The 22,545-nt window shown below is 42.3% G+C and overlaps 1 protein-coding gene across 1 annotated transcript in view; it reads right to left on the reverse strand.

Annotated features, from left to right (window-relative positions):
* Window positions 1-465: 465 nt before the first annotated feature.
* Window positions 466-22,545, reverse strand: part of LOC126094623 (myrosinase 1-like) — a 62,069-nt gene continuing 39,989 nt past the window's right edge. The window contains exons 6-11 of the mRNA XM_049909104.1: window positions 17,868-17,962; window positions 16,618-16,765; window positions 10,123-10,238; window positions 6,292-6,426; window positions 6,093-6,199; window positions 466-689 (exon numbers count right to left, since the gene is read on the reverse strand). Of these exons, the coding sequence (XP_049765061.1) occupies window positions 551-689; window positions 6,093-6,199; window positions 6,292-6,426; window positions 10,123-10,238; window positions 16,618-16,765; window positions 17,868-17,962 (740 nt within the window). The 3' untranslated portion in view covers window positions 466-550. The remainder of the gene's footprint in view (window positions 690-6,092; window positions 6,200-6,291; window positions 6,427-10,122; window positions 10,239-16,617; window positions 16,766-17,867; window positions 17,963-22,545) is intronic.

Here is a 22,545-nt window from a genome sequence, read left to right on the forward strand (position 1 = left end):
GAACCGCGCTGCTGCTACGGTCGCAGGTTCGAATCCTGCCTCGGGCATGTATGTGTGTGATGTCTTTAGGTTAGTTAGGTTTAAGCAGTTCTAAGTCTAGGGGACTGATGAGCTCAGATGTTAAGTCTCATAGTGCTTAGAGCCATTTGACCCATTTGAACGAAATAATTAAAAGCAGGTACAAAGAAAATGGGTGATATCTAATTTCCATGAAAGTGATGTAGTAAAGATTCAAGAATTACATACACGATAAGGAAACTGGAATTAATAACACGGTCCGCTCTGTAATCTACATACTGCTGAGCCTCGTCTTTAAATATCAATATGTCGTCGTGGATTGATGTGACACGTGTTTCTCGTTCTGGTTTGCTATACAAAGTACAAAAGGATATAAAAATCTGAATAGCAAAGCGTAGTGCTTTTGCACAATGCATTCATTAACACACAAGAAAATAACTTCATTGATTAAGAGTGTGAGCCGAAGTGCTTTATTTCCTCATTACAGACATACAGTATATAGGACAGAACAAAGCAAGTCGTAGTAACAAATTCAGAGAACAGTATAGCGGAAGTATTCCTCAGGCACTTCCCTGCTCCCGTAGATCTGCGAAACGAGAGATACAGACTCCTTCGGCGTCCTGGTTCTGTTAGGGCTGTCGAAATCCACCTCGTATAGTCCGTATTTTATGCTGCAAACAATGACAAACAGTAAGTCTTTGACATGCATGTATATTAGATCTACTGTCGCTTCTGTAATCTTCACTGTAAGGTATATACACACAGTACATAAATCAACAGGAACGTGTGATACAGGGAAAACGAAGATAATGGTTTTCAAGATCTTGTAGTCAGGGTCACAATTACGATTTGTTGCGAAACCGACAGAAGGAAAAGTGTGAATTGTTTACAGAGGAATATGTAGCCCATACGCAGTGATTACAACATGGAAATTTAAGAAGGCAACATCCTTGTATAAAGTCTTGTCGGAGTATGGACCATGTCAAATCGAAGTTAAACTCTAGCTTTCGAAGCTAATCACAAATTCCTTCGTCAGGAGACGTTTGCTGGGATCAAAGTCAGCCTCCGTAATAGTGGCGTTCAGGTTTGCCATTCATCGGGTGCTGTTGCCTGGAACTCTGACATCCGCTGGCGAAGTGACGTCACCCCAAGAGCAGGACTGTTACTACTGTTGTGGTCTTCAATCCAAAAACAATTTGATACAGATTTCCACGCTGATCTATCCAGTACAAGCCTCTTAATCTCTGAATAACTACTGCAGCCCACATCTGGTTGAACCACCTTAATGGACTCGTCTCCTGCGCTCCGTTTCCTCCCTACACTTAGGTCTAGTGCCAGACTGACATATTTGACGATGCTGGTGCTGATTCCGCATTTAACAGTTGACTCTGTCACTATGGCTGCAGTGCATTAGGACTTTGTTTTTATGAGACAGATCTGATGATGGTCATTAAAGACCGAAACCGGTAATGTGTTAAACAGAAAAGATTATGACCATAGACGTAAATTAAAGGAAACTTATTACATATTCGGGTCACTGTGTTTTTTCGCGACGACGTCGCAGCTTGTGAATATAGTATTAGACTAGTATTACAATCTCTGTGGAGAATTAAGAAGTTTATACGTCATGTGAAAGATAGCCTGGATGCGAAAGTATTTGGTATGCACAATCTGACATGTGAAAGTGACGAAAATTACTTACGGCAGGCAATCCACTTCGTCTACGAGCACTGCATTGGACACAGCCGGCACATCCAGTCCAGAAAACTTGAAAAATCAGTCATAGTAGAGCACAGAATTACATCGGACAAGCAGTGCGCACGTTGGAACAACGCAGGAAAGAACATGAGAGGTATTCTGGAAACATGAGAGGTATTATCGCCTACGCTATCCAGAGAAATCTGCGTTAGCTGAGCATGCGTTAGAAACCAGTCACCACATAAAATTTGACGATTTCTCTGTCGTGGCTGGCACTAAAGGCTTCTGGGACAGTTTAGTAAAGGAAGCTATTGAAATAAAAATTACCGCAAACATCCTGAATGGAGACGGTGGCGCCGGCCACGGTGGCCGTGCGGTTCTGGCGCTGCAGTCCGGAACCGCGGGACTGCTACGGTCGCAGGTTCGAATCCTGCCTCGGGCATGGGTGTGTGTGATGTCCTTAGGTTAGTTAGGTTTAAGTAGTTCTAAGTTCTAGGGGACTTATGACCTAAGATGTTGAGTCCCATAGTGCTCAGAGCCATTTGAACCATTTTTTGAGACGGTGGCTTGCAACTCAGCGCTGTGTGGGACCCACCGATCGCGCGGTTGAAGAGGGCACATCGAACGCCGACTCAAAACATGCCCATATATGGCAATGTCACGGGCACCAGTGACGTCACAGCCGGCAGCTAGCGTATATAAGGGCGCACCAACAGCCCACTGGCAGTCATAACACTTGACAATGGCCAAGGAGTGCTTAACCGAGAGCAATTGATGCGGTTGGAAACCCGAGAACATTTTATTCAATTACGTGGTGATGTGCACACAGCTCGTTCGTCTCCGTATCGGAGTTGTTGCTGGTGCTTCACCACGGTATTGTAGGCTATGAACCGTCGGCGAGGGGGTGCTGAAGCAAATACGCTGTTTGAACGATGGATTATGATTTCTGCCGAGTGAGAATTGGACCAAGGAGAAAGGCGAAAGAGGTGTGTAATTTACTTTCTCCTACAGCCAGTACTTTTGCTGCTCTAAAGTTTCAGTTCGGGCAATCCGCTGTGCAAACAAAGAAAAATTAAAAAATAAGGCGTCTGTCGCTAGTTTGAGGTTATGTTATGGAGCGGAATAGTTAGAGATACGGTGGTGTTAGATGGATGAAACAGCTGTCTTCTGTTGAGCTAAGTTGAAACTTCATGTAAACGAAGTGTACTCTGCCATCGACCACGTTGCTCAAGCATCTGGTATCGTATGACCACTGGAATGTCTTACTTATCTAACAGTTTGATGATACCGAGACATACTGAGCCTCACATTTATCTACGATAATTATGTCAGGCAAATGCATTAAAATTTGTGTCAGCACTGGAATTCGAATACAAGTTTCCTGCCTATTACGTAGGTGTGCTGGCCATTACACGACACTGGCACTGCAACTGTCACCGCTGCATGGGCTACCGCAGGACACCTTCTTCCGCAACCCAAACTCCTGCTCACGCCTCAGTCCATTTCTGTTTCCCATCTAAACTCGCATCAGTATTGCGAAGACTCTCCAGTATTGGACAGCACCTTATCTATGAGCGAAATGGGGTTAATGCTGCCTGTATCTGAGATGTAGGTGATACATTAATCATATACAGTTGAAGTATAATATCGTGGACGCACTGCTGTGTTTCAAGACGGTCACCGTTTACAATCAAAGCGGCCTGCTCTGAAATGAAGAGCCCTCGGAACTCCTGGTTGTAGGGGCGTATAGAGGCCGACAGTCAAGTTGGTATCCCACCACTGTGAAAGGCGCCTCGAGACATGTTTTCGCTGGGCACCGGGGCTCACTTCGAAGCGATACTTATCACTGAAGACTATCCTGTTCCTGTCAATGAGATTCCACGCCAAAGGCTTGTCAGGAGACGCCTCGTACAGCGGTGAGGTACCAGTCTGACTGTAGCCTGCCACACGACCTGACAACCGAGAGTAATGGTCTGGGTTGCCATTTGGCTTCGTAGCAGGACCTCTCTGGTTGTCATCGGCGCCGCCCTCACAGCACAGCGGTACGTCGATGATATTCAGCGCCGTGTCTTCTTGCCGTTAATGGCAAACAACCCTGGGCTTTCATTTCAGCAAGATAATGCCTACCCGCACGTGGAGAGAGTTTCTTCTTCTTGACTTTGTGTTTGTGAAACCCTACACTGGCCAGCGAAAACGCCACATCTCTCTCCACAAGAGAGCGGTTGTAGCGTTACGGACTGGACTATCCAACCGCCTCTGGATTTTGATGACGTAACACGCCAATTGTTAGAATTTGGCACGATATCCATCAGGAGGACATCCAACAACACTGTCAATCGATTCCAAGCTGAATAACTGCTTGCATAAGAGACAGAAGTACACCAAAGTGTTGTTGACTTCTTGAGTTTGTGAAGCTCCATCTCATGAATAAATCATACAATTTTTATGAAATTTTTATCATTTGTTTCTCTGTACATGAACATCATACCTACTGATTTCCGTCCCATTTGGGTTACTGCTTCGTGGTGAGATATTCTTTGTCTTAGATTCAATTTTTGTATTTCAGTGTCTTTTCCTATGTTCAGACGCGTAAAACTCATTACGTTTCCACAGTGTATTCCAAATTGACCTTAGTCTTATAGTTTTCACTGTGCGGTAAAGTGTCATTTCCATGCGCTTTTTGAGGTGCCGATGAATGTGGTGTTCATCCTGTGCCACTATGCCAGCACAACGTCGACCAGGGCTAGTCGCTACACAACATGACAGAGCCCTTAGCTTATCACATCACAAAGAAATCCAGTGAAGTCTGCTAGACGACGGTCTGCAAAGCTTCGAGGTTACTGGGCAGTTGCAGCTTGCCTAAGAACTGTATATTAGAGGAGCTGACCTGGATTCCAGATTTTGTGTTTCGCTCGCATGCCTATAGTGAAAGACCTGTTTATGGTGGAGTCAGCAACGTCAATGAATGAAAGGAAATATGTTCTCTCAGAGAACCCAGCTACAGTTTGCAAGTTCTCACTCTTCGCGCATTGTTATTTGGTCCTAGAAAGATGGAGGAATAACAGGGAACCGTCGCTACCAAAATGAAAATTAACATTAGACGAGATGACGGAGGAAAGAAGCAAAACTGTATAGATGGGAAAGCTGAAATATTGTTAGCTACAAATTGTTGCGCAAGAGGAATACCTACGTGTTTCAATAAAGGAGCTGCAATAATGAACCCAGGAGAAGTATTTGAATCGGGCTACTGGTCAGAATGTTTCAGAACACGTATGGCTGATATAATGGAATATTTAGAGTTATACTTCGATTCAGCAAAGATGCTGAACGTATAAGTATTTGTGCTTCAGATTTGGAATAATTTCTGAAGAGGTATTGAGGAGAGGAGTTTCTATGAAACCGATAAACAAAACAGAACTAGTAAAAAAAATCACATTGCTTTGCTGGTTGCCTCACACTATCTGAGCACAAGGACAACGTGACCAAAGAACCGACCGTTACAAACACATGCAAGCATTTATTGCTAGCTGGAATCGGTTGTAGTTTGAGATCCAAATTTTGAACCAATCTTGATGTTGCTCACAGGTGATACAGAAGAAGCAATTGTTTTAGTGTTAGCACTCTGCTGCAGTTCGATACAGTCAGGATTAAGGTACATTTACTATAATATAACATAGTTAAGGAATTGACAATTGGCCTACACAGGAATAAAAGCGGAACCGTCTGTTAACTTCTAAAGCACCCTTGAGAGGACATTTTACCATGACAACTTTTCCAATCCTTAAATAACTGGTTCGTTGTTTCTTTTTCACCTGTCCGTTGCACCCCATAAGTGCACTATCTGAGAAATTCAACTGTTTAATTTTCGAACCTAATGTAACGAAACAATACGCCTCAAATACTGAGCTGATAGTAAGCAATGTTCTGTCAGTCCATGGGTTAAGATACTCAGTCACTTTAATTAATGTACTTGTTGTCGTAACGCGTTTTTGGAAGCCTGATTGACTTGTATCGCACTGATAAATATTAAGATAATCCAGTGTCTGTTCTTGAACATAATACTAAGTCTTTGACAACGTTGACAATATTCTAATCAGTTAGTAAAAGCATGGTGATTTTCGGTTGTTATTATTCGGCCTAGATCGAATTAAGCATCGTTTCCACTCAAAGGAATATGTGTGGCCAACAAGAGTGAAATAGAATGCCTCTTCAAGAACTGAAATAATTGTTTGGCTCATGGCTTCAATCCAGCCAATTTTCATTTCATCATTTCCTGTCTTCTCCGAAGAGATCCTCATGATGGATAAATCACTTCAGATCTCTGTCTCTTCCTCAGGAATAAACAAAATTGAGCAAGAAAATGCACAAGGACTCACGTGAAACCACTGTTCCATTCTAGGTTGTCCATGAGACTCCAGGCAGTGTAGCCAATCACTGGAACGCTATCGATGTTGACAGCTTGCAGAAGCGCCGTCAAGTAAGACTGCAATCAATATTTAACATATTTAAAGATCTGGCTTTATGGAGATAAGCTCCTAATGTTATCAATATTTTAAAGCAATAATCGGAACTCACCGTAAGGTAATTCATTCTATCTGTGTCATTGAGACCTCCACCATTTGCCAAGCCGTTTTCGGTCACAATAATAGGATAACCTGGGTATTCATTGGCAATCCAGTTCAGTAAGTTGCGAAATGCCCAAGGAAATTGCTGGAACAGGAAAAAATGACGATACATATGTTACGTAGGATTGAGTTTAATAGCACGGAAGCAAAGTTATATTAAAAGATCAGAAATGAATGCTCACGACAAGTGGGACATGGGTACAAACTGGTTTCAGAAATCAAGAAAACACTATAGAGTATACACTGTGAAATCTGTCTTTCCCTTGCCGTCTTGGAAAACAATGCAAAGTGCAGAGAAAGTTCTTATGTCTCCTGATGAAAAATTTTTAGTGGAACCATTGCAATCCAAGGAAGAGATAAACACAGGTGTCTTTCAGGATAGTGTACTGGGTCCAGTTCCGCTGCTGTTCCTGTTGGCATCAGTTATCGCCTAGTTTATCTTTCCTATTTACGGCTAATTATCTCTGTCAGAGAGGTTAGTGAGCACAAGGGGAGAGTCTTAGGAGGAATGTGGAGTAGAGAGCCGCGTCTCGGCTGTCAATGCGAACGGTCAAGCAGTGAGTTCTGCGTTGGCTTGGCACTTGGTAGCGTGTAGGCTGCACGGCGTGTGTTTTTAGCGGGAAGTAGTGGCCTGTGTGAGGAAGAAAACACGCCCGGCCTTGCTGGAGAGGAACGAGTACGCCATACGCCGCTATTTGTGAAGGTTTCAGTACGGGCAGTTGGCACGGTACAACGCGCTAGTTACAACCCCTAAAGAATTATGCAATGACGGCCTCAGTGTTTCTGTGAGACTCACAGGTGAGATTCGTTAGAGGCTATCCATTCCGGTTTTGCTAGACCAGCATTGAAATCAGCAGCCTGGTGCAATGTTGAGCTTAATTATTTGCTTGTGTAGACTACTACGAAAGTGTGTGCCACCTCCTCAACATTCTTCCGCTGTCGCCAGCTGTTCTAGTTATCCGTTACGCAACTTGACTTGCCTGATTGTACATCTTGTCTGATCTCTGTGTCGGCTTAATCTGCTCTTTCCTATATTAAGATATTTTATGCTCTATTACGTTAAAATGGAGAGGGTGTTTGCTGTATACGGTTTGTCTGGCGTGCTGGTATCTCACGTGTGTTTGCTTAAGTGGCGGCTGCGGCCGCGAATTGTATTCAGTAACAAAATGTTTCCTTGCGATGCCAGCTCATTAATGTGGGGACAACATCAGTTTAGGTTCTCATTTGTGTTATTGTTGTATTTAATTGTCAGTACCGGCCGGTAACTGAATGTTGTACTCTGTTGTAGACTTGTGGACAGGTAAGGCACGTGTCGCGCTGGACTGTGCGTGTTCAGTACGGACTAGGCATCAGAGTAGGTTGTATATGCTTAGTGCACACTTCGTATGGAGAGGTCGAGATCCACGTGCGGTGAAAGACCTAACAGAGTTCCAAAGAGGGTAGATGATGGGCGCCCGATTAGCTAGAGCATCAGTAACCAATTATGCCAACTTATTGAACGTTTCAAGAGCAACTTTTTCAACAGTCATGACAGCCTACACAAAATATGGAAAGACATCATCGTGTAAACGTAATAGTGGGCGCAAATCAAAACTAAATGACAGAGACAGATGTACGCTAACACGAATTGTGTCAAAACAACACCAAACTATGGCGGCTAAAGTGACTGCAGAGCTTCACAGCCATCTTCGAGGCCCCGTATCTATCGAGTCCATAAAGCTGCTATACCCAGACCATTAGTGACAACAACCAACGCAAAGAAGCGTATAACATGGTGTCAGGAGCATAAATCCTGGACGGTTGATCAATGGAAAAACATCATATGGTCCGACGAGTCAACGTCGGGCAGGGCTTACGTCTGGAGAACGCCAAAGGAAGCCTACAACCCTGATTGCTCGATTCCATCGGGTAAGGAAGTGTGATGGTGTGGCCAGCCGTATCATGGTGTTCTGTTCGTCCCATCATTACTCTCAAAGGCCGTGTTACAGCGAACTATTATGTGAACATTATAGGTGGTCAGGTGCACCCCATGATTCAAATTGCCATATTTCAGGACGATAATGCACCAATTCGCACAGCCAGGACAGTACAATCGTGGTACGAGGAGCTTGCAACTCAACTGCCGCGTCTTCTTTGGCCAGCACAGTTCTCGGAGTTGAGCATTTTCCAACCCTTGTAGGCACTATTAGAGCGCAGACTCTGGGGCAGATTTCCGCCTCCCTCGTTACTACAGGAGTTAGAAGAGATTCTGATCGAAGAGTGGCATAACATTCCACTAGAGGCTATGCAATTACTGTACACCACTATTCCAAGAAGAATCGCAGTTCATGAGACCCAGAAAATATTAGATACAGGCTCCCAGGTAGATGCTATTTTTCTTGACTTCCGGAAGGCGTTCGATACAGTTCCGCACTGTCGCCTGATAAACAAAGTAAGAGCCTACGGAATATTAGACCAGCTGTGTGGCTGGATTGAGGAGTTTTTAGCAAACAGAACACAGCATGTTGTTATCAACGGAGAGACGTCTACAGACGTTAAAGTAACCTCTGGCGTGCCACAGGGGAGTGTTATGGGACCATTGCTTTTCACAATATATATAAATGACCTAGTAGATAGTGTCGGAAGTTCCATGCGGCTTTTCGCGGATGATGCTGTAGTATACAGAGAAGTTGCAGCATTAGAAAATTGTAGCGAAATGCAGGAAGATCTGCAGCGGATAGGCACTTGGTGCAGGGAGTGGCAACTGACCCTTAACATAGACAAATGTAATGTATTGAGAATACATAGAAAGAAGGATCCTTTATTGTATGATTATATGATAGCGGAACAAACACTGGTAGCAGTTACTTCTGTAAAATATCTGGGAGTATGCGTGCGGAACGATTTGAAGTGGAATGATCATATAAAATTAATTGTTGGTAAGGCGGGTACCCAGTTGAGATTCATTGGGAGAGTCCTTAGAAAATGTAGTCCATCAACAAAGGAGGTGGCTTACAAAACACTCGTTCGACCTATACTTGAGTATTGCTCATCAGTGTGGGATCCGCACCAGATCGGGTTGACGGAGGAGATAGAGAAGATCCAAAGAAGAGCGGCGCGTTTCGTCACAGGGTTATTTGGTAACCGTGACAGCGTTACGGAGATGTTTAACAAACTCAAGTGGCAGACTCTGCAAGAGAGGCGCACTGCATCGCGGTGTAGCTTGCTCGCCAGGTTTCGAGACGGTGCGTTTCTGGATGAGGTATCGAATATATTGCTTCCCCCTACTTATACCTCCCGAGGAGATCACGAATGTAAAATTAGAGAGATTAGAGCGCGCACGGAGGCTTTCAGACAGTCGTTCTTCCCGCGAACCATACGCGACTGGAACAGGAAAGGGAGGTAATGACAGTGGCACGTAAAGTGCCCTCCGCCACACGCCGTTGGGTGGCTTGCGGAGTATAAATGTAGATGTAGATGTAGATGCATTATGGGCAAAAGGGAGTCCAACCTCGTATTGATAAACCATTCCCAAGTACAGGTATTCACATTATTTTACCTATCCTCTCTACTTGGTGAGGTCCTTCGTACTTGACTATACCAGTAAATAAGAAATGTGTGCCCTATAGCTACCATACTGAATTATGTGATATGTCATCAATGCATATTGATGACAAGCAGCGTCTACACAGTAATTGCTGTCGTGTATAAAGTACTTCAACTGATCTAAATACCACTTTAAATTATTTATCGTCGCGCATTTAGCTGAATACTTAGTGTCAGACTTCCACAGCTAACGTACCCCAACGTTGACGCTGACGACGCCGGAATCTCTTCTCTTGGATGGAGATACTCCAGATTCACCTGATGTCACCATGGTTGTGAAATAATGGTTAACTCCGAAAAAGTCAGACGAACCTGTAACAAGAGTTTTGTTGCTGTCAAATGTATACATTACGGAAGAAATAATTACGCAAAAAGTATAACGAATTAATCTACGGATAATTACAGAGCCTAAAACATTGCAGTTAAATAACAAATAGTTTCAATGCCGCGGAACGTAGCCTCATAAAAAACACATAGGTACAAGTCAAATGAAACTTCACTGTCATGACTCAAGTCGTGGGGTGGCGGTCTGCACATATACAGATGGCAGAAGCCTCCCGTACACAACGTATAAAAGGATAGTGCAGTGGCAGTGTTACTATTTGTACTCAGGTGATTCATGTGAAAGGGTTTTCGTTGTGTTTATGGAAGCGCGACAGGAATTAACAGACTTTTACCGCGGAATGATAGTTGAAGCTAGACGCATGGGGCAATCCATTTCCGAAATCCTTAGGGAATTCATTATTCCGAGGTCCACAGTGCCAAGAGTGTGTGGAGAATACCAAATATCAGGCACTACCTCTCTCTACTGTCAACACAGTGGCCAACGATCTTCGCATACCGACCGAGAGCAGAGGCGTTTGCGTAGTGTTGTCAGTGCTAACAGATAAGCAACGCTGCGTGAAATAACCACAGAAACCAATGTGGGACGTACGAAGAACGCATACGTTAGGATAGTTGGCGAAATTTGTCGTTAATAGGCTATGGCGGCTGACGATCGACACGAGTGTCTTTGCTAACAGCACGACATGCTCTGCAGCGCCTCTCCTGGACTAGTGATCATATCGGTTGGATCATAGACGACTGGAAAACGGTGGCCTGGTGTGGTAAGTCCCGATTTCAGTTGGTAAGAGTTGATGGTAAGGTTTGAGTGTGGCGCAGATCCCAAGAAGCCATGCACCCCGGCTGTCAACAAGATACTGTGCAATGCTGCTGGTGGCTCCACAGTGGTGTGGGATGATTTTACATGGAACGGTTTGGGTCCTGTGGTCCAACAGAATCAATCATTGACTGGAAATGGTTATGTTCGGCTACTTGGCTACCATTTGCAACCACTCATGGACTTTATTTTGCCAAACAACGAAGGAATTTTTATGGATGACAATGCGACATATTACAGGGCCACAATTGTTCGCGATTGATTCGATGAACATTCTGGACAATTCGAGCGAATGATTTCGCCACCCGTATCGTTCAACATGAATCCCATCGAAAATTTATGGGACGTAATCGAGAGGTCAGTTCGTGCACAAAATTATATACCGGCAACACTTTCGCAATTACGGATATTATAGAGACAGCATGGCTCAATTATTTCTGCAGGGGACTTCGAACGACATGTTGAGTCCATGCCACGTCGAGTTGGTGCACTAAGCTGGGCAATCGGAGGTCAGACACGAAATTAGTAGGTATGTCATGGCTTTTGTCACTTTAGTGTAAATGGTTCCAAAGACCTTTTCAAGTTCAAAAATTATAATGTAAACGTGCAGAGTTAAGCGGCGAATGAAAATTTTTATCAAGGCCGGGATTCAAACCTAAGTCTCCCGCCCACTCGGCAGATGCACTGACCACTGGGCTCCACTGGTACTGTGGCTTTGTGAAACTGCACGGACTCCTCAATCCCATTTCCCAGCCCACTTGATTTTCCCCCTGAGCTTGAACAGCACTGCAGGAACTCTCCAACTGTATTCCAATTGCACCTCACCATCCAACGAAACGGGCGACCTGCCTGAAACCCAGGCTTATCTGCTTTAATCAAATGAAATTTTATGGCTCCAGCGAGCTTTCCTACTCTTGACCTATAATGTGTTTATACAGCCTGAAGCGACGATTGAAAATTTGTACGAAGGATAGGATTCGCCGCGCGGGATTAGCCGAGCGGTCTCAGGCGCTGCAGTCATGGACTGTGCGGTGGACCGGCGGAGGTTCGAGTCCTCCCTCGGGCATGGGTGTGTGTGTTTGTCCTTAGGATAATTTAGATTAAGTAGTGTGTAAGCTTAGGGACTGATGACCTCAGCAGTTAAGTCCCATAAGATTTCACACACATTTGAAGTTTTTTTTTTTTTTATATAGGATTCGAACGAAGGTCCCTGTTCCCAAGCCGATGCGCTAACCACTACTCCACCCTGGCACAATGACTTTCCAAGTACACTAGCATGCCTCCCTTCTTCACCCATTCATTCCTTGCTTCAGTCTCCGTGTATACGTTGTAGATGTTTGAGGCTTGAAAAGGACTCTGGAACCATGTAGTGTCACTTGGTTAAAGCACCTATGTCTGGCTTTCAGGCAGGATCCCCGTTTCGTTCAATGTTGGGGTGCTTTTCCAGTACAGCTGGAGAGCCTCAGCAATGCTTTTTGAGTTTAGGGGGAATGCCGAGATGGCTGAGGCGTGAATGGGAACTTTGATTGTGGAGGTAAATGTGCTACGGTAGTCCATGCAGTTATGCAGACACTGTGTCAGGGTGACGTAGTGGTTACCATATCTGCCTTGTAAGCAGGATTCCCAGGTTCCAATCCTGGCCTTGGTATAAATTTTCGTTCTTCACCTCAGTCTGTATATGTCCATAATTTTAAAGTAACATGTAGTAACATGTAATAATTCTGTCTGTTGATCAAAAATATGTACGAGGACAACTATTAGCAAAAATCTTTTACATGTAAAGATATTTGCTTTCTTAATATTCATACTATTTCACGACAGTGCTGTTAACGTATTTTGGTGGGATCCAAATATATTTATTATAGTGGATTGAAACGTATTTGGACTGACTTAACCTGCGTTGCAAAAAAATCACGTCTCAAGATCATCACAATAGTGCAAAAAGCTTTCTACTAGAGCAGTGTGCTGAATTTTATTACGAAATGTCATGATTTTCCAATGTATTTCTCTTCAATGCTTAATTTAAGTATGTGTATTTCCTTTGAAAATAAGGCAACCATTCAATAACTGGTAAACCTCGTAACTCTGTCGTCTTTCGGATTATCATTGACAGTTCGCCTTTTACGCCAAAATTCCGCCAGATTTTACGAAATATCCATCTCAAGAAGATTGGATATGCAGTTCAATCTATCAGTAGACCTCACAGGGTCATTTCAAGGTTATACTATTGGCGCATCGTTACCAGCGGCAGGAAGAATGGTCTGTGCGGGAAGCTGACCATGGAGTTGTCGAACACCACTGCGACGTCCTTTGTACATTCAGCTTCTCCGCTACAGTGATGCGCTTAACAATGATCTCAATTATATACCACTTTCTTGTCGTCCTTGGATAACAGCACCAGTTCATGGCTGCTACCACAACACACAGACTCCGAGGTGTGCTCTTTCCTTTTGAAAAGGAATGGAATTGCTAAGCTGTTTCACAGAGTAAGCAGTCGTCTCTACATGATGAATTTGCCCTCCAGGCACCCACTACGAAACAGAATTAAAAAAAAGAAAAAAACACAGAACCACGTTGAGTGAAGAATGTAAGCAAGAGAAAACCTGAAATGGAATCTGGATCAGTGGTAGAAGAATCACAGACGAGTGTGTGGTTGGTGCGGTGCCTCACGATCGTCGTAAGGAGGATGGAGGCGACCATGTTGCAACGAAAGTGTCAGACATTCGGTGCCACGTGTTCAGCTGGGAGGTAGGTCAGCCATGATTTTGGTCAGTATAATGCTGATCGGTAAGTTGGTAGCCATGTAGCACAGCTGTCTACGCATAACATATGCAATTCCTACAAGTTATGGGCCAACAGTATTTGTCATATCGGGTTCATTTTAGTTGGGTTGGTGGACAAGACATAAACGCAAGTTCTCCGTCATGCTCCTTAAACCACTGTAGCACGATTATGACCTAATGACATAGACAGATATCCTGCTGGAGATTTTGTAGCTTTCAGGAAAAACATCACACATGAAACGATGTGTGCAGTCTGTAATAACGTTCACATAGTACACAAGTGTCATGGTGCCTTCGATTACTATCACAAGTCCCATGGAAGCCCCGGTAAATGTCCTCCATAGCATAACACTGTCCGTAGCAGCCTGCATCTGTAGCGCAGTTCACGTTTCGAGTAGCTTTCTGTACAATGACATATCCCGGTGTAACGATAAACTTGATTCTTCAGAGCAAGGGAGACATTTCTGTTTATCCACGGTCCAGTCTCGATGAGCCCTCGCTCAGTGCCATCGTAACTGACTATGTCGACGCTTCAATACGGGAACACGGAAGTGTCATCTCCTGTGGAAGCCCAAATTGAACAATGTGTGCTGCAGAGCGTATTCCAAAACATTACTGCCTGAAGCAGCAATGTACTCTGCCACCAAAGCTGCCACAGCCCGTCACCTATTCTGCTTTACAGAGAAGGCAAGCCCTCCGTCCTCTACAGTCTGTGACGAGACAGGCATGTCCAACGATCTCTCGTCTGTTAGTGGTTTCACCATACTCCAACCACTTTCCACAAATACCTACGACAGTAGCTCGCCAACTGTCGACGAGTTTCGCTGTTTACGAGGTCCTCGTTTCTAGGCACCAGGCCATAACTTTCTGTTCTTTGCCACAATCGCTTACGACAGAGAATTTTGTAGACCATATCACCGCTGTAGTTATTCATCATTCGTCTCTACCGTCTTGCATTTTTTCCTTACCATTTCAAGTACCCGCAACGCACCAGGAGGTATTCGATCTCGCGGTAGGCGGTGATCAAATCTTCGCTCAGCAGTGTATAACTACTGTAGCTCAAATGGTCTTATAAATTCACATTTGTATGTCACGAATTCGTATAACATTTTCTTGTGGCCTTCTACCATGTCCGTGCCAAACGTTCCATGACTGATTTTAATCCTGACGCACAAGCAAAGTCAGCGTAGTAGTGGATGCTTGAACTAACAACGTTAAACAGTCCACTAGTGCGTTTTGAACAGACAGTGTTAAATAGTGGACATGCAGCGATTGTGTGTCAGTGTTGTTGACTTAAAAACCACAACAGAGCAACTTTAGAAAACTGCGTGTGAAATCTGTCCCACATATCTTGACTTCTGAAGAAAAACAACGATGCCCTGACGCCTGCCGCTACATTGTTGAAATGCAAAATTCGGAAAATTCTTTTTTGGAAAAAAAAAACGGTCATCATAGGTGATGAGAATGGGTGTTATAAATACGAATCTACCACAAAACGACAAGGTGGAAAATCTCTCATGAACCGTCACCACTCTGATGACATAACCGGTATTCCAACCAGTATGATGTTTGAGTTGGAAAACATCCTAAAGAGGACTTTGCTGATAGCTTCACGTCGCTGCATGGACGTTTTTTTGCGTTGTACCCATTATGTAGAAGACCTGAAGACCTGAAGTATTAAAACCACCATCTTAACTTTCCTGTATTTTTGGACTGACAGGGGTATCTACTGATCGTAAACCACAACTTTTTCTGAATATAACTCATAATACTCCATGGGACAATGAAAAAGTTTGAAAGTTGTCGTGTGATGATGTGCATGGTATGTAATCGGGAACTATTTGCGCTTACCCCACTTTTCTATATTTTCCAACCAAATTCTAGGGTGGAGGGTGATTTTTCTTCCCTTGGTAAGTCTCACTCCTCGAAATGCAGATTAATGTCTATCCCATCAATAATTGGTCCATTGGAAATGGAGCAAAGGGATAGGAATGGAAATAAATAATGTCTTTTCCAATGAACTCATATCTATACTCAGCTCAAGCGATTTAGGTAACTCTTGGAACATCTACCACCTGGATGAGGATGTGAGTCTCCTTGACCCATGGACTGACATGGGAAAGTACAGATAGCAACAACAAATACAGAGACAGGTAGTATATAAGGTAGGACAGCAGTGCAGATGTGGCAAATCACCTTAGGAGCATTCAAGGTATGTTTGCTACAACATGAAACGTGTACAGGCAGACACATAGCATCACATGAATTAAGTCTCTGAATGACAGTGGTCGTGCCAGTAGTGACACATTACAATGTGACTTACAAGTTAGCAGATCGAAATGTATTTTACATTTGAGGTATTATTTACGAGTGTTTTACTCCATACTTGGATCGTTAAAGAACAGAAAACTAGAGGTCATATCCTAGTGTGGTCGGTGAGTGACATTTTAAGAAACTAAAACGAAGTACAAGTTTCATGAATAATGAAGAAAGTGGGTTTTCGAATTTAGCATGCAAATATAAATTGGAAGATAAGAGTGCATGCTCTGGAAGGGAAAGTAGCTGGTGCTTTTGGCACTGCTGTTGAAGTGTATGAAAAAGAAACAAAGGAACAAGAACTTGAACAAGAAGACAAAATGCGAAAATAAAAGATTATTTTAAACTTGTTAAATCTGGCATTATGTTGGAGATATCATGGCACGTACTCTGCATTCATGAATGTAAAGGTGGTAGGACGACATAAGCTTACCTCTGAGGTATGCAATCTCTTCCTCAGTGAAAGTTGGCAACCGTGAGCGGGGTCGTCCCTCAGCTGCACTGTTGGCATCTACCCTCTGACGCACTACAGTCGGGTAATCCCCATCTTGGCTGAAGATAGGGTGTGCGTAGAGTCCAGCCTGATCAACAATGTATAAAAATAATCAGTACTTTTTCCTCATAATCAGTTTATCGATGTTCGCAGCGACATTTTGACTAGCAAAACTGGTGACTATATAATAGAAAAGTATGAAAACTGGATTTTAAATATATCTAGAGATATCAGGCATAGACACAGTGCCATATTGTCGACCGTTTAACGAAAGTCCGAGTGTATTGCATCGGCTCCTAGATAAGTGAGTGGCTCCAAGACTTTTTAAGTAATACACCCCAGTGCGTTGCCCTGGACGATGACTGTTGATCAGAGACAAAGGAATTGCCAGGAGCGCCCCTGAGAAATGTGACAGGACCACTCTCGTCCTTTAAATACATTAACGAAATCAGGGATTGGGTGAGAGCAATCTGCAACTGTTTGCTAATGACACTGTAGTGTTTGGGAAAGTGTCTCAAAGCTGAGTGCCTGCAGCTTGCTCTAAAGGTGGGGAAATGAAGAGAAGTAGGAAAACATGCCTGTAATGCTTGTGTACAATAGTAGAATGTACCAATGTAGTGAACCCTCTTAGTACTGCATTTAGTCTTGTAGGCAACAAATAATGTGAGCGATACCTCTCGAAATTCACGCGACAAATATCAATTAGCAAAATTATTTATCAATAATAAACGGTCGTCTGTTTACATAACAAATGTTCTTTCACATATTGATCATCTGGACATTAATATGATCCACTTATAGGTTTCTAGGTTCAGAGTTAAAACAATGTAATCCATTGAAAGTAACAATTAAATAAAATCTTTGCATAATTGTAGACTCTGTTCGTCAACGATTATAAGAACTTTGAAGGATCTATAGCTCAGTTTTTCACAAATAATGCATCTACACTGGAGACACGGATTTATACTTCCTCCCATGAAGGACCTCAAGGTCTAAACCATACCAGTAGCTTCCTCTAGTATTCACTCCAGCATGACAGTAACTGAATGACATGAACTGAACTGTTCACGATTAAGCCATCTTGTGATAATAAGTAGCAACACGGCCACTAGGACGAAACTTACTTTCAAATTAATAATAAAGAAAAACACATGAACTAATAGTGCTAGTGTGGCAGTTACAGTACTTACATCGAACTGAAGCCGTCTCTCTGCAGCTTCCAAGTCTTCAGTCGAATTTGAAGCTGGCTCTCTTCCCGAAATATTCAACGTGATTCCTACGCTGCCTGTAACAGATTTTCATTCGGAAAATTAATAAATTCCCTACTTTCAGTTAGCACAAAGAATGTTAGGCATTATTTAGTAACACAGGAGTTTGTTGTGCATTGTTTCTTCATCTTAGCTATGAACTCCATCATCATCTACTGAAGCATGCTCGCAAATGCCACTAGTATCACAAGAAGAGCAAGAGGGTTAATTTATTACCATAAATTAGTGAGGGATGAAGGCTAATGAAATAGCTATTACTATCAGTTATCAGTAACTTCCAAAAGCATTGTACTGTCAGACAAGAAAGAATACTCCTGCTAAATAAATAGAGAAAATGATTTAGCGTGGAAACCTGTTCTAGACAAAAGAACAGAGGACACTGATATTCACTGGCAACCTACTTAATACTCAGTTGTGACGTTGACAGTTGTAGTTAAGATATTCTACATTCCAATCAAACTGGAACGTGACGTTACTGGAAGAAAATTGCACTCTTGTCAACATATTACTTATATTGTTTTTCAACATTACATGAGAACCATGTAAATGAATTGTTTTTGTTAATTGTTTTTGCTAGCATGGGGTTCAATGTTCACCGCATTTGAAGTTTCTGTACTGCAAATTTACATAAATCTGTTCTGGAAATACGTGAAAAATTTAAATGCTATACCCTCTTGTTAATTGTTGGCAATCAATCAGAAAATCTTGTTGCTGTGTATCCAGTATTTCGCATTTTGTGAAAAAGTGCAGTGACTTTGAAAGTCGCGTCATCAAATGACTGCTAGGAGGACAGTAGTTACAGAAGCGAGGGACACAGTTCCTAAAGTCACTCTCTTTGGGAGAGAAAAGTGTCAATTCCTCAAGAATACACAATATCAAGTATTTGTCAGGCACCATAAAAATTTTAACTGAGATACAATAAAATTTAGTAGATGCATAAGGGATACAGTGTTGATCAAAATCATATACTCCACTGATGACTTTTATTCAGCAGAACAGAATCTATTATCTATGTCCTACAACACGCATGCCACGTAATGCTTGACGCTGGGACAGGTTCGGGTCAATACTGCGATTTGTTGTTTAAGGAATATTGTAAACCGTTATTCTTTCTGATGCTTGTCTACAACGGTACATTAAGTACTTTAGTTGGTATGAACTAGAATTAAATGTGTGCAATAAGGGGCACTGAAAAGGTTCAAAATCATAAAATGTTCAATTTTTATTTTTACGCATTTTAAAACTCAACAGACTTTCCCTTTCAACTGATTTTAATTTATTCAGTTCAGAACACTACAGCTTTTTTAGAAGTATTTTTGAAATATATTCTGCATGGGCGCGACCCATTGTGGCGCTGTTAAACTGCTGTCAAATGTTGTTCTCATGAATTTACATACTCATCATGTACATTTTAGTGATGCGAATCAGTGTTACAAAATAATTGTTGCGACTAACTGTGATAGTTCTATATATATCGCTCACTCGATGGTTGTGTGCTTAATGTTTATTTACTCTTTTGAAGTCCTGCAAATATTCATAGTGAACTCTGTTCATTGAATCTCTGTTTTATTGTAGGGTAATCATGGGTAAACGTAAAGTGACTAGAAATACTCTCAAGGCTTTTAAGAAAATGAGAAATGTTGGAAATCCAAAGGTAGGTGTTGTTACCGTAAACAATAAAGATGATAACCAGGTGTTGTTGGTACACCTGCCCATTGCAACGAAAGTGAGAAAGAAAGTACTTCGCAGAGCAAATATGGTTCAGTATTAATGTTTTATAAGCGAGACGAGTGGATGAAATATTTGATATCAGTTCTCAATGGAAGTTTTGCAAACTGCGTAAGACGTAGTCATTGTAGTGAAGTTGGTCTGGAACTCACTATAAAAATCACGTAGGACTTGCCGGTGACATGGAAGTGAAGTGTGGTAAAAGTTCATATATGACCACCTTTTGAACAGTGTTGCAGTAACTCCAAATGAAGATAATGACAGCAAAATCTTGAACACAGCATTAGATTTGTACAATGCGTACAATTGGTAAGAGTGCTACTGCAGGTGCACTTGTCTGTGGTACGATGTATCTTCCAAATCCCCCAACCAAGTTTACGAACTAAAATAGATTTATAGGGTCTATAGTAGAAGATGTCTGTATAGAATCTAATAGAAAACAGTGGTATTACAGACTTGACTGCAGAACTAGATGGTACCTGTCATAAATGGGACACACATCTCTTCATAATGTAGTATCTGCCATCAGCATGTATACAGGAGAAGTTTTAGATATAGCAGTAATATCTAAATATTGTAGGTACCCACAAACAAATAAAGGTAAACATGAAAATAATTGCACAGCTAACTACAGTGGCAATAGTGAAGGAATGGAAGTGGCTGGTGTTGCTAGTATATTTCAACGTTCTGTTGCGTTTGATAAAGTGCGGTATGTGAATTACCTTGGTGTGTAGAAATTTGAGTGTACTGGACATGTACAGAAACGAATGGGATCAAGACTTCGGCGACAAAGAGCCGTACAAAAAACAAAAACTCAGTGATGGTAAAGGTTTGGATAGGAAGGGAAGGTTAACTGATACTGTACTTCGTAAAATACAGAACGATTATGGCATGGCTATTAGACAAAACACACACAGTGTCGATGAAATGAAGAAGGCTGTTTGGGCTCTTTTTTTTTCATAATTTTTCAACCGATGAAAGTCCCCGTCATTACTTGTGTCTCAAAGGAGAAAAAAGTTGGTGCAAGTACAAAAAGGGATTGTTAGCTGGTGAAGTGTACACTCATAAACATAGTCTGCTCATGGTGTAATAGAAGTGATAAAACCTATTTTAAGAGACTAAGCAGCACCCAGACTGTGGAAAAAGTGTGTTCACGGAAAAACTCAAAACCCCAATGGAAGTGTAAATAGTGTCAAATAGTCAAGAATCCCCAAGACCTTGTTTGTTGGAAGAGAGATACTTCACTGTGGTGTCTATGATGCTGTTGTTACTTGCAAAGACGGCAACGCTGTAAGATGCGAAGTATTTCGAAATATGGGAATGAAGATAGCTTTCATCATGGTACGAACGATGTTTGCTTTAGACAAGCAACGTCTACGGGCTGCTGACAATGCTTTAACGAGCCTATGAATACCAGCCAGTGTAAACAGGAGGAGGACAAAGAGGAATCTGGAGGAGGAGTTTGCAGAAGATGAAGATAATCCATCCTATGGACCTGGAATGCGCTATAACGGTATTCCAAACTTTGTCACCCGATTCCCAATAATTTAAATTTTTTCATAAGAATTACATGTTTTCTCAGGATCTACCAAACAATTTGCTTCAGATTATCGGGAAATGTTACGTAGTCCCATCTGTGTCACTTAACACAGGTGTTTCCCAAAAACCTGTATATTGTTGAATTTATAAACAAAAAACGGCACGAAAAGTAGTGAATTTTCATTACAATAGAAAAAATTAATCTCCTACAACCGTATTCATTTTTTTTAAAATGCCTGTACTACATTGTAGCCAATACTCCAATAAATAATCTGCAAAAAATTCAGCTTCCTAACTCAAATACTTTCTGAGAAAACATGTAGTATATAACCACTATTTTAACACTGGAAAGACAGGGCTTTCCAGAGCCCCTTAAAACAAGGCAAACTTGTTTTTCCTTTTCACATCCTTGAAGAGTATGATACAGAGAATGAGAGGAATGGACACCAGCGTATTAGATCATTTGTAAATTTCTTTTTTCCTTACGTGTACCAAACACTTCAGGATCTCCTCGCAAGTAAACAACAACTGTAACTAAACTCTAGTCTACTGTAAGAAAGAGATGAAAAACATGTTAATACCGTATAGTTTTCGAATGATCGAAGAAAAAATGAACTATTCACAGCGAAACGGATCTTCGTTTTTGTTAGGGATTAGTGGAATGTGTTAACTACGACTTTGTGATGATTCTTGCAAAGAAAATTTCCGCTGATGGTTATCCCTGTTCGGCTTTTTTCAGTGCGGTAGCGTACCTAAATATTTATCGAAGAAGAATAATGACTGTGTGAGTGAAGTGTACAGACTGTTGTGAATGCAGCGGTGTCCGAATATACAGGGTGGAGATAAACTGTGTCACAAAATTTTAACTCCGAGTAGCTGATACCAGTGGGAACCAAAACTACTACTGTTGTGTAGGTCGACACCACACCATTTTTAAACTACGGAAACTTGGCGCCACGCGCTCCGATTGGCCGTAGGATTGCCCTGTTGCCAATCGTCGGTTGAAGGGCGGCGCTATGGTTGTCAGTTCACACATACAAACGTCAATCGTCCCGTCACTGCACCAATGTGATACGCACACGTGTCGTATAAGTCTTGCTGTTTGTCTCCACCTGACGTCAGAGGCATTCACACATAAGGGCCGCATACACACGTCACCTGTGATTTAGTCGTACAGTAAGCATGGCGGCACAGTATTCGTTTCAAGGACAACGAGATATGGTTTTTTTTACGAACTAGCCGACGGAAATGCGCATGAAGCTCGACGGTTGTATGAGGAACGGTACCCAGAAAGACACCACCCACACACGTTTACAGCAATTCATCGGCGACT

The sequence above is a fragment of the Schistocerca cancellata genome, chromosome 8 (genome assembly GCF_023864275.1).
Source record: "Schistocerca cancellata isolate TAMUIC-IGC-003103 chromosome 8, iqSchCanc2.1, whole genome shotgun sequence".
Taxonomy (NCBI): domain Eukaryota; kingdom Metazoa; phylum Arthropoda; class Insecta; order Orthoptera; family Acrididae; genus Schistocerca; species Schistocerca cancellata.